Raw genomic sequence first — 15,205 nt, forward strand, 5'->3', positions numbered from 1 at the left:
AAATGAAAGCCAACATTGCTCAGGAATAATCATGAAATTTAACAGCAAAGAACATTGAAAAAAGTAGTATTATCTGAGGCTCACAGCCAACACTATCTTGATTTATTAGGTACATGTGCCCTTCTAAAAAAAGGTTCCCAGATACCATTATTTCATAATAAATTAAAAAGAATCTTCACTGAAGAGAGACGGTTCTTTTTAAAAAGTAAAATGTACATTTAATAGAGCTTTGTTCTCTGTCAGCTTCAACCTAAAGCATTCTCAGATGGATGAAACTTATTTTTCTAATTAACCATTTCCTCAGCACAGTGCTTCTCAAACCTTAGCTGTCAGAATCGCTAGGAGGGCTTGTGAAAACACAGACAGCGGGACTCCCACCCCCAGAGTTTCAACTAGGTCCAGGGTAGGGCTCAAGAATTTGCATATCTAACGCTTCCTTATCCCCACAAATTTCATGATGATTCTGCTGGTCTAGGGACCACACTTTGAGAAGCACTGCCTTAGCAAATTAGAGAGGTTTTTCTCTCAGACCCTTTCAAGAAGGAAAGATAAACAGCACCCAACACATTTCCACTCAATACTGAAATGACAGCAACCACCATAATTATTCCTGGACCTTTTGTGGTTCGCATGTATTGTTCTATCTTCCTGTTTCGCACCTCACCCTCCTGCTCTCCCTCCCAGCAATCCCACATGGCTAACGGCAGCAGCCACATCTGCCCAACATGCCCTCATTTCTAAATAGAGAAGTTTCCACTCTTGGGTCCCAGTTAAAGCCAAGACACTCAGTTGGGATTTAGGACTGGGATAAAGACATTTCTGTCTGGCTATTCTTTTGAGCAAAACATAAACTCAGAAGCTGCTGGCAATTCCCCCTTTCCATCATGTGCACTGGGTAACAGAAGAAGTCCATCTGTCGGTCCAGAGAGAAGCAGAAATGAGGTGAGAAAGGGGGTGGCTCCCGGGTTCCATATGGGCCTCCAGCCTCTGGCTGCAGTGGAAAACCGAGACCCCACTGCATCCCTGCCCTTGGGATCCATAAGCCAATCCCAAACCCGCATCTTCTACTAAATTCTTCTATCCTGCCAAAACTATCTGAAAAGGGTTTCTGTTATTTATAACCAAAGGGGCCCTAATTACAGCTGCTAATAAAGTGAGTTCTTTTCTTCTCCACTTCAGTTCACCGCGGAGATTAAATTCACCTTAAAATGTCTTCCTACTCAAGTTTACCTGTTCTAAATATCTCCTAGCTGAAGCTCCATCTCATTTAGGTGATACCCTAAATCACATATCACTATGTTATTTCAAATCTAGGGCCTGCTTGGATTCCTATACAAGAGGCAATTGTAATTTATATGGTTCTCCAGGACAAGGCAGGAATAAATGAATATAAACCAGAAATGAATATAAATCCACTGGGTGAGCACAGAAATTTTTAAAACCAATAAACTTGTTTAAAATTAAGGCCTAATATGAAGTTTTATTTACCATGTTAGAGAAATGTAAACGTTTAATTTTTCATTAATGTTTCTGCATAACTCCAGCTTTCTAGCTATGTACTTTTTGTGTGTGGAATTTGTATTTTTAAATGGCATTCTTATCCACTACTTCTAGGCTCACCCAACATGCATGATACATTTTATATATGCATTCCCATGGAAACATGTAACTCCCCAAAGAAAGAAGAGGGCATTTATCTTCATCACTTTGCATCTAGCTACTTCTCTTAAAGCAAAACAAAGAATAAACAGACAAAATTTTGTGTCACTTTCAGCATTACATCATATCCGTGATAACACAGCTATCCCATAAGTTTGCAAGGTGACCAGACGTTGCAAAACCAGAGTTTAAAGGTACTTTGAATCTCTTACACTATCTAATGTTATATATCCTCTATGTTGAACACTGAGATTTCGGCCTCCTTGAATGAAGACTTCTGGGAATTATCTTTGGCAACCATATGCTTAGCAAAAAAGTCTGATTATTTTGGCTGCCTTGTGTCACATAACAACAAGTAGTCACAGACTTCCAGTGCTTTCCTCAGAGTGTGTTGCTTTCTTTATGGCAATCAATTTACTTGGCCCAGCTGTCAGGCATTCAACTTCCCAATTAACAACTGGAAATAGAACTCGAACCACAGGAAGGAAGAAAGCTCAGATTTTCCCCAATGCACACTTAATGAAAAATCGAGCCTACTCTAGCTCATCTGCGTTTTTCCCGTAAAACACAAATGTCAATTTGGAAAACAATATACCTACAGAGGTTTCTCCACATAGAAAAGTTCCACATGATATGTGACTGGGCCAGGTGCCAAGTCTCCATCCTTAAGGAGTTAACATAAATTAATTTAAAACTGAAAATGAAGCAGCCAAAATTGTGGACTAGTTTCTTCTTATTCATTCAGTGAGAAGACTGAAAGGGTCTAAACTATAGGTCACCACTTCTAACCTCAAGGAAATAAGTAACAGGGAAGAAAATTCCTTTTATCCCACATCTTAGCTACTCCTTGGGTCAAAACTAAAACAAGGAAAAGTATGCCTCATCCTTGCATAACTAAGTATCCTCACCCAACTCTTCCTGACCAAAAAGATTTTCCCAAGCATATGGGAAGACTACAAATGAAAACAAGCAAGGCAGGAAGTAATAGGAACTCCTGTTCACAAGGACAGCTACAACAAAGCTTTGGGGGTATCAGCCAAGGCAAACTGGTGGTGTAGCCCTGACCAACTACACAGACGTTTTGGGAAATGAATTATTACTCTTGTCTATAGAGCAACAGAAGTGATCACGGCAAAGGGTATCTGAAGACACAAGTCCTTTACTTGGATGTCTTTCTGGGCATGAACTGTGAAATTGTTAAAATTACAATTTGAGGAAAGAACATACAAAGTTTTTTCCTAACATCTTCATTCTTGCAAGAGCACTGCTCTATCAGTGATTAGAAACTCTAATATCCACTTTAAACCTAATTAAGGGTGAGTCTTCTTTACCTTGTGGCTTAGGAATGAAACGATATTTGCTTTTAAGTCACATGCCTATTGTCATGACTAAAAAACTTTTTCCCAGTTTACCTGACCATGGCCACTAGAGTATGGCAGTATTAACTTCCAAGTGCAAATCACATGAATGGATTCCACTGCCCTGGATTACTTCTGACTAGACCACAGCATCTAAGGGTCAGGACTGTGATGCATATCTCTTTGACCTAAGTGTTTTGCACACAGAATGCTGAGGATTTGAGGATTTTATTTCAGGGCAAAAAAAAATTGTTGTCAGTTTTCAAACAAGTTTTCATTTCCACATCACGAAGCAGGGGCAGATGCCCTTTGGAAACAGGACCACGTCATCCATTCAACTATTGCTGAACCCCATAGCACATGCGCTCAACCAAAGGCAACATACACATTTAGAAGGACCACTGCTGTCCACGAATATCTTTCACTGTTCATGGCTGATAGACATATTCTGTTTGGGGGATATCATTATTATCTACAAAATGATTCCACACTTGTGTCTCAAATCTCATCATGCAAAAGGATTATGATAAAATATTTTTCCTTAAAGAACATCACTCTTGAAATCTCATTTTTTGCATATTATCTTTTGGTGCTACCCAAGTCTCTTCTGCTTACAACACATGCTGCACAGCAAACTCTGAACTAGAAATATTATATACTAGAATCTGACCATAAGGACGGAGACAGGGGTCACTGTTGGATAAGACTTCAAGTCACTGGAATGTGAAAATGTATGCTATGGGGGAAGAATCAGAGCTATGTGACCTCTTTGAATTTATCAGAAAACAATAAATGGATTACTCTGCATCATTTAACATAGGAAGGAGCGTTCAAATATACAAAAAATGTGTTCACTTGAACATCCTTTATAAAAATATTCAGCTTTTATAATAGCAAATAGTACAATCTTACTAGACCTCTCATCTGCATAGGAGGTACTGCACTATCTCTGCAAAGTTTAGGAAGACAGAGCTATGATAAGAATGTAATGATTGCATTATGCTTTATTTATAACAAATCATGTTACCTTGAACTTCCAATGTGCTTTGAATTAACATCAAAGAAAAGAATTTTTAACCCCACCAACTGGTAAGTACAGGAATTTCAACTGTTCTGATATAATGACTAAGTAAATCACTGTTAATTTCTTACTTTCCAACCCACTAGTCAACCAGAAACACAGTCAGAACTGCTGATGAAATTACAGGTCTTAAAGGAGTCTCTCTAATGCATTTCTTGCTTTCATTCTCCAAGCACAGCAAGTTCCAAACTAAAAACAGCTTTTGATTCATATTAGCATTTTAAATATAGTTTCTAAAAATTACGCTTAAGAGGTAATGAACTAAGGATGGGATATGACTTGACAAGTATTATTATTGATATAACCTTTTTTTTCCATGTTCTGAAAGTCCTATCTTTCAATTGAAAAGACATTATGTTTTTACCTGTTTCAGAGAGGACAGGGCAGATAGGAGATGACGTGGAAAAAAATCCAAACTATATGAATTTCAAATTATAAGCTATTTTCCCTGCATTTAATATGCTGAGATTACATTTAGATGCTAGTAAAGAATGACTCATTAATCTTAAGAACAGATTAATTATTATAATATTCCATTATAAAATTCTCTATCCATAAAATCTCTTATTGCCACTCTATTGGTAATTACTTCAAGTGCCATCTCAAATGCTTATGAAGTTAAGAAAAATATTTGTAATGGTGCTTAAAGAGTATAGTATAAATACACACAAAATGCCAGGTCCTCTATTAGGAAAGAATAGATATTTTTATCAATTAGCAGAAGACCTTTGAACATCATTAGAACCCATTTAAAATTATGGCCTATATCACCTTCGAAAGCAGCAGTGGTTTCCAACAGTTTGCAGTGATAGTCAGGAAAAGGTTGCATTTAATAAGATAGGTACACAGCTAATATACACAAACAAACTCACACACAACACAGGAATTTAAGCCAAGTAATCTGATCGTTCCTTGAATTCACAGCAATAATGCGATATTTCTGCCATTAGGTTAATTATAACCCATGCAGGAAGCAGTCCAGTTGGCCTGCAAGTGAAACTATCAGAATGTGAATATTTTAGAATAAATCAAGTACCTGAGAGTTTCATGAGAAGTTCAGAGGCTGCTTTGACTGACACATCGCGCCTTAGCACACTTCCCTTCCCTTCCTGGGGCTTTAGTGCCTCCTCAGAGACGCCTGGGGCTGACGCTTCAGATTCCGGGCTGAACACATAGCTGGACCGAGGCAAAGTCGTGCTTAGGGACTCCCCTTCCTTAGGCTCCTCTTTCACTTTAAAATTAAGATTCATGGGCTCCTTCTGATTTGCAGCTGTCAAAAGAAAAAAAGGGATTATATATACATAAAAGGCCCCTCCCCTCCTTAGCTGCCCTGGTACTTCATGAAGTATGGAATGCACAATCACACTGTGCTAACAACCAGAGGGATAACAACCTCATTAGAACAGGCTGGGCCCTGGGCAAAACCACACAATACACTCCATGGGCCTACAACTCTGAGGAGTGTGGGCTTCTGAATCTTTTGAACCTATAATATTTTAAGAAGTGCTACCTCTACAAAGTTTCTGGGCATTTTCTCTTTAGTTTCCCTAGATGTCTTGTTTCCTGTGTATGCCACTGCCTCCCTGACTTATTAGCACTCTCCCCACCTAATCCTATTATGAAATAATGCTTTCAGGCAATTATTCTGCCATAAGATATTGAATACAAACATGAGTCAGAGGCAGTATCCAAAGCAAAAACCTGGGGTGCAATGGTAAGGTGAGGATGGAGAATTTGCCAAACAGAAAAGCTCAGACTAGAGATAGACCACTCTTGCCTTATTATAAGATGACACTACTGATCCATAAACCGTAGGGCATTTACTTAGCACTGTTCTTCTGATTATGGTGATAAATCCATGTCTGTAGCCCAAGTCGTCACTGAGTCCAAAATGGCCTTTTTTTTTTTAAAGAACAGTTTTTATTTTGGAATAATTTTAGATTTACAGAGAAGTTGCAAAGATGGTTCCAAGAGTTCCCATATATCCTTCACCCAGAATTCCCTAATGTTAGCATCTTAGATAACCATGGCACATTTGTCAGAACTAAGAAATTCACATTACTATGAGCTAAACTCTAGATTTTATTCAGATTTCACCAGTTTTTCCACTAATGTCCTTTTTCCATTTTTAGCATGGTTGGTTGCTGTGGAGTGTCTGGTCAGGATAGAGCTAACTGGCCTATTATGGGATGGATTCTGTGGCTCAGCTACACTGTACCAGGCCTTCCCTACTGGGCTACATACTACCCAGGAGAAGACCAAAAAGGAAGAGACAAGCACCCTCTTCCTACTACTTTTCACTTTCACAGGCATCTCACTCCCTTTAAGAGTCCATGAGGTAGGAACTTGGATTGATTACATGGAGTGTGTCCATCTTTTGAGAAAGAGGATCTCATCCTAATACAGGATTCTTAGAAACACTTATTAGAATAAGCCTTAAGTCCATTCCATCTTAACAGACAAAAAGATAAAAATAAATCCCCAAAGCAAACATCTATTACCCCTTGCCTACCACCTACTCCAAGCCAATACTCAAGCACAAAGTCTGTTTTCCATCTCATACCCCTGTAAGAATACGCATTCTGGAATCACAAGTTCACACAGACCAGCATATTCGGAAACTGAACCCCAGAAGCCCAAAGAACTATCTGGAAGTTTCACTACCAGAAAGATGCAGAGCTGGGACCAGAACCTAGGTCCATGGGCTTCCCCTGCTGTGTCCCTTACCTGCCTCCACCATACCACCTCCACTTCTGGTCTCTGTATTGTAACAAAACTTGAAAATACTTGACCTTCCAATCGGCTCAAATACCACCTGCTCAGTGAGGCCTACTCTGATCATCCTGTTCAAAACTGCAATCACCACCTTCACAGTCCTCCCAACCTCTCTTACCCTGATCTAACTTTCATTTTTCCCTCCAAATACTTATTACCTAATAACCTACTGTTATGGACTCAACTGTGTCCCTTCATATGTCGAAGCCCTAACCTGCCAGTGTGGAATACACCTGGAGTTAGGACCTCGAAGGAGGTAATTAAGGTTAAATGAGGTCATAAGAGTGGAGCCCTAATGCATTGTGACTGGTTCCATTAAAGAACTAGAACAATAAAAAGAGAGAGAGAGAGACACCAGGGATGCACGCACACAGAGGAAAGTCTGCACGAGGACACAGTGAGAAGGCGGCCATCTGCAAGACAAGGAGAGAGGCCTCAGGAGAAACCAAACCTGCTGACACCTTGATCTTAGGCTTCCAGCCTCAGAACAGAGAAATAAATCTGTTATTTAAGTCATCAGTCTGTGGTATTTTGTTATGCGGTATTTAGTTTAACAGACTAATCACATGCTATATGGTTTCTAAAATTTATTATGTTAACAATTTATGGCTGGGTGCGGTGGCTCACACTTGTAATCCCAGCACTTTGGGAGGCCGAAGCAGGCAGATCACTTGAGGTCAGGAGTTTGAGACCAGCCTGGTCAACATGGTGAAACCCCATCTCTACTAAAAATACAAAAATAAGCCAGACGTGGTGGCATGCACCTGTAATCCCAGCTACTCGGGAGAGTGAGGTAGGAGAATCGCTTGAACCCAGGAGGCAGAGGTTGTGGTGAGCCAAGATCATGCCACTGCACACCAGCCTGGGCGACAGAGTGAGATTCTGTCTCAAAAAACAAAAAACAAAAACAAAAACAAAAAAACAACAAAAAAAACAAGGTAGGCTTCATGAAGGCAACAATTTTTTTTTCTTTTCTTTTTTTTTTTTTTTTTGAGATGCTCTGTCACCCAGGCTGGAGTGCAGTGGCACAATCTCGGCTCACCACAACCTCTGCCTCCTGGGTTCAAGCAATTCTCCTGCCTCAGCCTCCCAAGTAGCTAGGACTACAGGCGCCCACCACCACGCCCAGCTAACTTTTTGTATTTTTAGTAGAGATGAGGTTTCACCATGTTAGCCAGGATGGTCTAGACCTCCTGACCTCGTGATCCACCTGCTTCGGCCTCCCAAAGTGCTGGGATTATAGGCATGAGCCAACACACCCGGTCCAACAATTTTTGTTTTAACACTGATATGTCTCAAGTGCCCTGAATAGTGCCTGGTACATAGTGATTAATACATATTTGTTGAACGAGTAAAATGTGTTGCTCCAAATTAGTGGCAGCCAGTGGCGTTCCAATATTATCTGAAGTTAACAAAAACTAAGACCTCCAAAATATCCCACCAAAAGCAATCAGAAGTGCTTTCCCTGGATTTAACAATTAGATGGGAGATAAGACCTTTGAAGTAAAGTTAAAGGCCTTTCTACCTAGACCACAGCATTACCGAAATATCTAATCATCACTTGAACTCTAGCATTACTAAAGGAGGAGTCCAGAAAAATCTCAAGGAAAGTGCTTAAAATCTAGCCCTTTGGGGACAATGCCATATGACTCTGAATCAAAGGGAGCAATGATGGTCTACAGAGCAATCCTCAAATATGTACTTCCAATGTCCACCAGGAAGGTTGCTCCTAAGAGGACTTGGTTTATTTAGCACATTTCTCCCCTTTGCACCTTTCCCCCACTTCTTGGGGGATTTTGCTGGTCACCCTTCTAAAGCTTGCTCTCTCCCAACACCATTCTCCCAGAACTCTTTATAAAGTCTTTTCCAAGGGCACCCTAGTTCATCACGACAGAGTAATTAAATAGGGTGTTTATTAAGTGTGTGTCTTTGATTCTTTGAGGAAGAACAATTTAAAGTGAATGGTTAAGTGTTTTTAAAATGCTTCATTGCTGCATCTTTTATTCAAAAACATTTTAAAATTCTAAGATGAAGCTAAGAAAGAGATTAAAAAAAAAAAAAACAAAAAAAAAAAACTATTGAGGCCCCAGAAGCAAATCCCAACTTCTAGAGATCGTTAAGCAGATGCTTCCTGCACATGTAAGTGGTTTCTAGAAGCATTAGTCAGAGTATATGCTACAAGAGACTTAGGGGGAAAAAAGTAAAGATATTTAGCATTGCTAGCACAACCTGGATTTAACAGAACTTCAAAAAGACACTTTAAAAGGCAATAGGCAAGCTGTATATTGCTGGATTATACATTTGCAAGGCACTACATACCTGGTTTTCATTCTGACAATACAGAGAATGACAGAAAATTGTAATGTGCTGAGGAAATGTAAATATAGCTAACGACATATCAGAAGAGCATGTGGAAATCACTCATTTGCCGAAGTTTTAATTTCCCAAACATTTGGGTCTCAATAGAAGATGTAAAAATAGAAATATGAAGGCTAACCTGCTTTTTTCAATGACCAAAAATATTTACATTGAGAACAGTACATAAAGCCTATATTTTAAAATTAATATGACTTAATAATTACCATCTTTTAAATTATCCCACTTTACAAAAAAACCCACATGTGCAGTGAGAGATGGAATTCAAGATGTTTTCTTTTTCTTTGGGGAAACTGCTAAGAGAAAAGCAACCATTTATGACTCATGATATAGTCTTCACTTTATTCCTACTACTAACACAGAAAGATTTGTGCAGGTGTGGAACTCAACTTGTCAAGGACTTTCACAACACCTGCATTAACTTCTGTTTATGTATTTGAAAGTTTCTGGATAACTGCACTTTTGATGTGATGAGAAAGTCCTTGCTAATTAAGAGGCCCCTTCTCTCGCTGTTTGTTCCCAGCATCGTAGGACCTGGGCCACGCTGCTGATCAATTACACATACCTCTCAGTTTATGTACTTGATGGAGGTGGACCACCATTTAAAGGAAACAAATCAGCTTTTTTGAGGATTTATGAAGAATTCAAGACACAGGCAAATGTGGGAAAGGAATGGGAAAGCTGCTGGGATAAGATGATTCCAATCTTCCAATTCTAGGAAATTACTGTATAACTAGAAAATACTATATATTTTACAATATTTTCTAGTTATATAGTAATTGGGAAAATACTAAATAACTTCCCTATTACTAGGGAAAATACTATATAACTTCCTTCTAAAAACCATCATTTGTTTTAACAATGTATACAACTAGCTCTTGAGTAATTACATAGGGATCAAGCCTTCCATCAATCACAGGAGACAGACGTTATTACTATCTTCATTTTACAGGTGAGGAAACTAAGGTCCCAAAAGGTTAAGAAACTGATGCCCCAAATCACAGATCTAATTCACAGAGACACTTGGCTCAGAGTTTCTCACTGGAAATGCATCCAAACCCCTTCCTTTCTCTCCAAGAAACCCAGGTACCTTTAAAAGGGACACTATCCTCAGCATGTGAACCATGGCTTCGGAAAATAAGTGATGTGGGTGAATTAAGCATTGTTCATGAGAAAGGGAAGGGTGGGTTTTGCCTGAAGAAAACGGACATTTTCTGGTAGGAAGAAATCTTGTGAAGATTTGACTAGGACGATGAAGGGAAGGAATCAACTGCAAAATAAATACTTCTATTGGTTCCCTCTGGTGAAGGAAAATGACACCTTTTCTTGAGCTTAATAAGACAGAACTCTCTTTCGGTTCAGCGTATGGCAATTTTATAAATGCTGAACTGCTCTGTGAAAAAGCAACCCACTGAGAATTTTATTTACGATCTCACCCTAAACCAAGCCCAAAGACTCTTGAGCCTGGAAGGGACTACAGAACAATGGTTTTCAAACAGTGTTCCAAGGAACCCTAGGATATGCTTCAGGGGTTCCAACAAATGTTTGTTTTGAATTTAAGTTTTTAAAAAATTATTGTAAAATTAATTAATTTAAAATTTAAGTTCAAAGCGTGCATCATCCACTGCATTATATATAAAACATCAACATACTGGAGACCACTAATATGTTGACAAGTTGATTCAGTTTTGTGTAGTAGCCCTTGTAATGCAGTTTCTCCCTCACTCATAGGAGTGCTGCAGTTGTAGTAATATGTCATCAATAATGAAGTGGCTGCCTTTGCACTGATTTTCAAAGAATTCAGGCTTATGCATGTGTGTTCATATATAATTATAGTACTATTAGAGCCTACATACATACTTCAAATTAGTGTTTCTTAACCTCCACTCCATTGATATTCTGCACTGGATAATCTGCTGGGAGGAGTTGGGGGTGGGGGAACTGTCTTGCACATTGTAGGATGTTTAACAGCATCCTTGGCATCTCTATGCACTAGTAGCCAGGAGTACCTCCCAGTTGTGAAAAAAAAAATTTCTCTAGACACTGCCAGCTGTCCCCTGGGCATACCTGCCTTAAATTAAATGCAAGGGTAGATTCAAGTGTATCAAGTGTATCTGCTTGGTGCAGCTTCTGACCATAGCTAATAGACAGACAAATAGACATATGTAGATATATACGGATAGAGCTAGATCTATCATTTATTGAGCACATGACATGAGCTGGGTAATACACCAAGTATTTACCTGTATTAATTTATCTAATTCTCACAGCCACCCGTTGAGGTAGGCACTAGTATTATCCCCATTTTGCAGATGAGAGATCTCAGACCTAGAGAGATTAAATACATTTCCCAAATAACAGTTAACTGAGTAATAACCAAGTAGTTGACACAGAATTACAGATGGCTTTAGGGCATATTGTGAGTTTTGGATACTGCTTATCTTCCATTTATTATAAGGAATGAGGGCAGTTGCCAAATGTTGTCAACTTTGAAGCAAAAATTTATACTCTTCTTTAATTGAGGCGATCCTGAAATTACAAGACAAGTTGTTAAAAATCTGTTCCCATTTGCCGCTATGTGAAACCGTACTTGTATTTTTTCAAACTGAGATCAGCAAAATAAATTTAGAAATATACTAGATGATCACATTGCTATAGACTGTACTCCCTCATAGCATTGGAGTGTCACATTTTGTGCTCACCAAATAGCAACTTTTTTGCCCCCTAATTGCTTGGCTTTTAAAATATGTAAATGTAATAAATGTGAACTTTTGAAACAAAATGAAAGCCATTACTGTTTTCCACTCCCTTATTTTACAATAAGAACACATAGGCTCAGAGGATTATACGATCTTTTGAAAATCACACAGCTCATTAATGATAGAACCAGAATCAGAGCTTAACTCTCCAGATCACAAGCCAGTGTGGTTCTATCCAACCAAGTTCCCTTGTTAGCAGTGTGTATGTATGTATGTATGAACAGGTTGGGGATCTGAGATTTTTCAGCACTACGATGTGCTTTGGGTGAGAAACCGCCTTCTGAAATCGTAAGAAAAGCCAAGATTTAATTAAATAATAATTAATAGCAGTTAAATATGACTTTTAAATGTTAAGCGTATTATATTCAAATGGAATGTTTAGAACATTTGCTAAATTTTTTTAAATCTTGCTCTTTAATTTCCCTTAAATCATTTTATAATTAGTGTTTAGTGAAATTTTAGCCATCTCATATTTCTCATTAATCCTCACCTGAGCTAATCCTTGGCCACCCTTCAGTGTCTATGTACCCAAACCAAGACTGTAAAGATCCCTGTGATAGCTACGGCCAAAGGGGAAAAACAGTCTCTGGAGAAGGGTCAAAGGTAACAAAAAGTGAGCAGTGCCTCAAGAACTTTAAAATATATGAAGTTTTCCTGCAAAAACTAAACTACTAAAACCAACCCACAAAGGGCAAAAGTTGCCATCTGCAGTAATCTACTTAACAGACAGGATACCTCCCTCGTCAAAAGCAGGAAGGACAGGTCCTGGAAAACCAATCAAGCCCCAAGTAAATGTGAAAGAAGGCTGTATTTTAAATTCCCACTATTGACATGGCCAAAGAATTAAATGTATGAACAGCAGTGGAGTGGTTTGCCTGCAGACTAGAAGAAAGAAAACCTGAAGACTGGATAATATATTTCCAACCTTTTTCAGGAAAGTCAGGATCCACCTGCCCCAAATGACATCTCCTCTTGACTGCTATACTTGTCATTTTAAATTAATATGCTGACATTCTTGTTTACAGATCAGTTTGTAAATGATTTTTGTCATTGTGGATCACCCAGAGAGTCTGAAGAACTCTGGACTGTGGCAGACCATGAAATGGCTACGATTCCCCCCTTCAAAGGCCCACCTCTTTACAGTGTGACTTTGTAGCTCCTCCCAAGAGGAGGAAGATATACATGCAATTCCATGGTTCCAATTATCAGACCCCGGGAACAACATGAGTAAAGGTAGAAAAATGGAAATGAGAGGGGTATGTTCATGAGCTGGTGAAGACTGTTAACAGTTTTCTTAAGAGGAGTGGGGAGATGGTCACTCAGCAGAAAGGAGCTAAGGCTGAGCATGGTGGCCTGTGCCTGTAACCCCAGCTAATTGGGAGGCTGAGGTGGGAGGATCACCTGAGGTCAGGAGTTCGAGACCAGCCTGGGTGACAGAGTAAGACCTCATCTCGAAAGAAAAAAAAGACAAGACAGGACAGCACAGGACAGGAAAGGAAAGGGAGAGAGAGAAAGGAAGGAAGGGAGAGAGAGGAAGGGAGGAAGGGCAGAAGGAAGGAAGGAAGGAAAGGAGGAAGGAAGGAAAAGAGCTAGACAGGAGCATGATCTGATGCAAGAGGTACTGGAAGAAAAGTCCATCAGAAATGCTGGGTGGATGGGTGGGGGCAGTGCTGGGGAGGAAAAGGCATCAGGGAGGGAGCTGGAGGGGCAACTTCTAGGCATGAGGAGCAGGCTGCACATGAAGGGATGGAGTGTAGATGAAAATTTCAGTACAATTTTGAAGACATAAAAAGTTTAACTAGATTAGTGACTGAAAGTGCATGCATTCGAAATGATGCCATGGTTTGAAGCCAAGGAAAATAAACAGTGAAGCAGACGGAGGTCAAAAGACAGTTTGCTCAACTGAGAAAAAAAAATAGGTAATAGCTAATTAAGTAGTCAAGAGCCAACCTTTTGCGGTTACCCAGAGCTGAATCCTTGCTCTGTCCCTTGCAGCCGAAACCTTTAAGTCTCAGCCTCCTTATCTATAACATAGGTTTACCATTACAGACCCTATAGGGCTGTGGTGAAGGTTAAATTAGAAATTACCTTATGTGGCTGGCACAGTGCCCAGCTCACTGTAAGCACGTTTGATTAATTATAGCTCTTAAAATAATAATAGTAGAAGCAACAACAATAATAACAACAGTAGTAAAAAGAACGGACTTCAAGGAGAATGACACTTCTCTTTGTTTTTACAGATACAATAGGCTTTGGTAAAATTTCCCAGGGGTCTATCAAGATAAAAAATCACTCTGATGGCAATTCTGGAACTAGGTACACTCTATCTAGCAGAGTCAGGAAAGAAAGGTCTGGATTCCAGTCATGACTCTTTTATAGTTATTTGCCTCAAGTCTTGGTTTTCTCATCTACATGCTTGTTATGAAATGATGTATTTAGAAATACACGGTACGCTGTGAAGCTCTACAGAAATATCAGTTGGCCCTACTCTTACTGCTCTATTTGTACTAAATAATTCTTGAGATGCCTAAAACTATTAACACAAATTCTAAAGTTGTCTGACATAACAACATCCAGAACATGCTGAAATTCTGGCTAATTCCACAACGCACAAGAAGGGCAGAGAACAGAGCCAAGTTCCTGTTTTGCTGCTTCTTTCTGTAATATGGGGGTAGAGACACCCTGGGGAAGAGAATCCTGGAACCACACTGCCTGGATTAGAATCCCAGTTCCTCATGCCTGTGATCCCAGTTCCTCACACCTGTAATCCCAGCACTTTGGGAGGCCGAGGCAGCCAGATCACGAGGTCAGGAGTTCGAGACCAGCCTGGCCAATATGGTGAAACCCCATCTCTACTAAAAATATAAAAATTAGCTGGTCGTGGTGGCAGGCGCCTTTAGTCCCAGCTACTTGGGAGGCTGAGGCAGGAGAACAGCTTGAACCCGGGAGGCGGATGTTTCAGTGAGCCGAGATCGCACCACTGACTTCAGCCTGGGCGACAGAGCTAGACTCCGTCTAAAAAAAAGAATCTCAGTTCCACCACCTATTCATTGTGCTAACCTGGGCAACACTCCTAACCTCTCCATTTCTCAGTTTCCTCATCTGTAAAATGGGAATACTTATACCACCTACTATGGCATTGCCACAAGGCTCAAAGGAGTTAGTAAGTATTAAATAAAGTAAAAATAATAAGCAAT

At 39.6% G+C, this 15,205-nt stretch overlaps 1 protein-coding gene across 12 annotated transcripts in view; it reads right to left on the reverse strand.

Moving 5' to 3' along the window:
- The window catches only part of ZNF827 (zinc finger protein 827), a 175,127-nt gene that overhangs the window by 101,240 nt on the left and 58,682 nt on the right, over nucleotides 1–15,205 (reverse strand). For all 12 annotated transcript variants that reach the window (XR_010126149.1, XM_054484725.2, XM_063664151.1 and 9 more), the window contains one exon: nucleotides 5,135–5,368. Coding sequence is in view for 11 of the 12 variants with exons in the window: in XM_054484725.2 (XP_054340700.1) it covers nucleotides 5,135–5,368 (234 nt within the window). In the remaining variant the exon portion in view is untranslated. The remainder of the gene's footprint in view (nucleotides 1–5,134; nucleotides 5,369–15,205) is intronic.

This window comes from Pongo pygmaeus, chromosome 3, assembly GCF_028885625.2.
Source record: "Pongo pygmaeus isolate AG05252 chromosome 3, NHGRI_mPonPyg2-v2.0_pri, whole genome shotgun sequence".
Classification (NCBI taxonomy): Eukaryota; Metazoa; Chordata; class Mammalia; order Primates; family Hominidae; genus Pongo; species Pongo pygmaeus.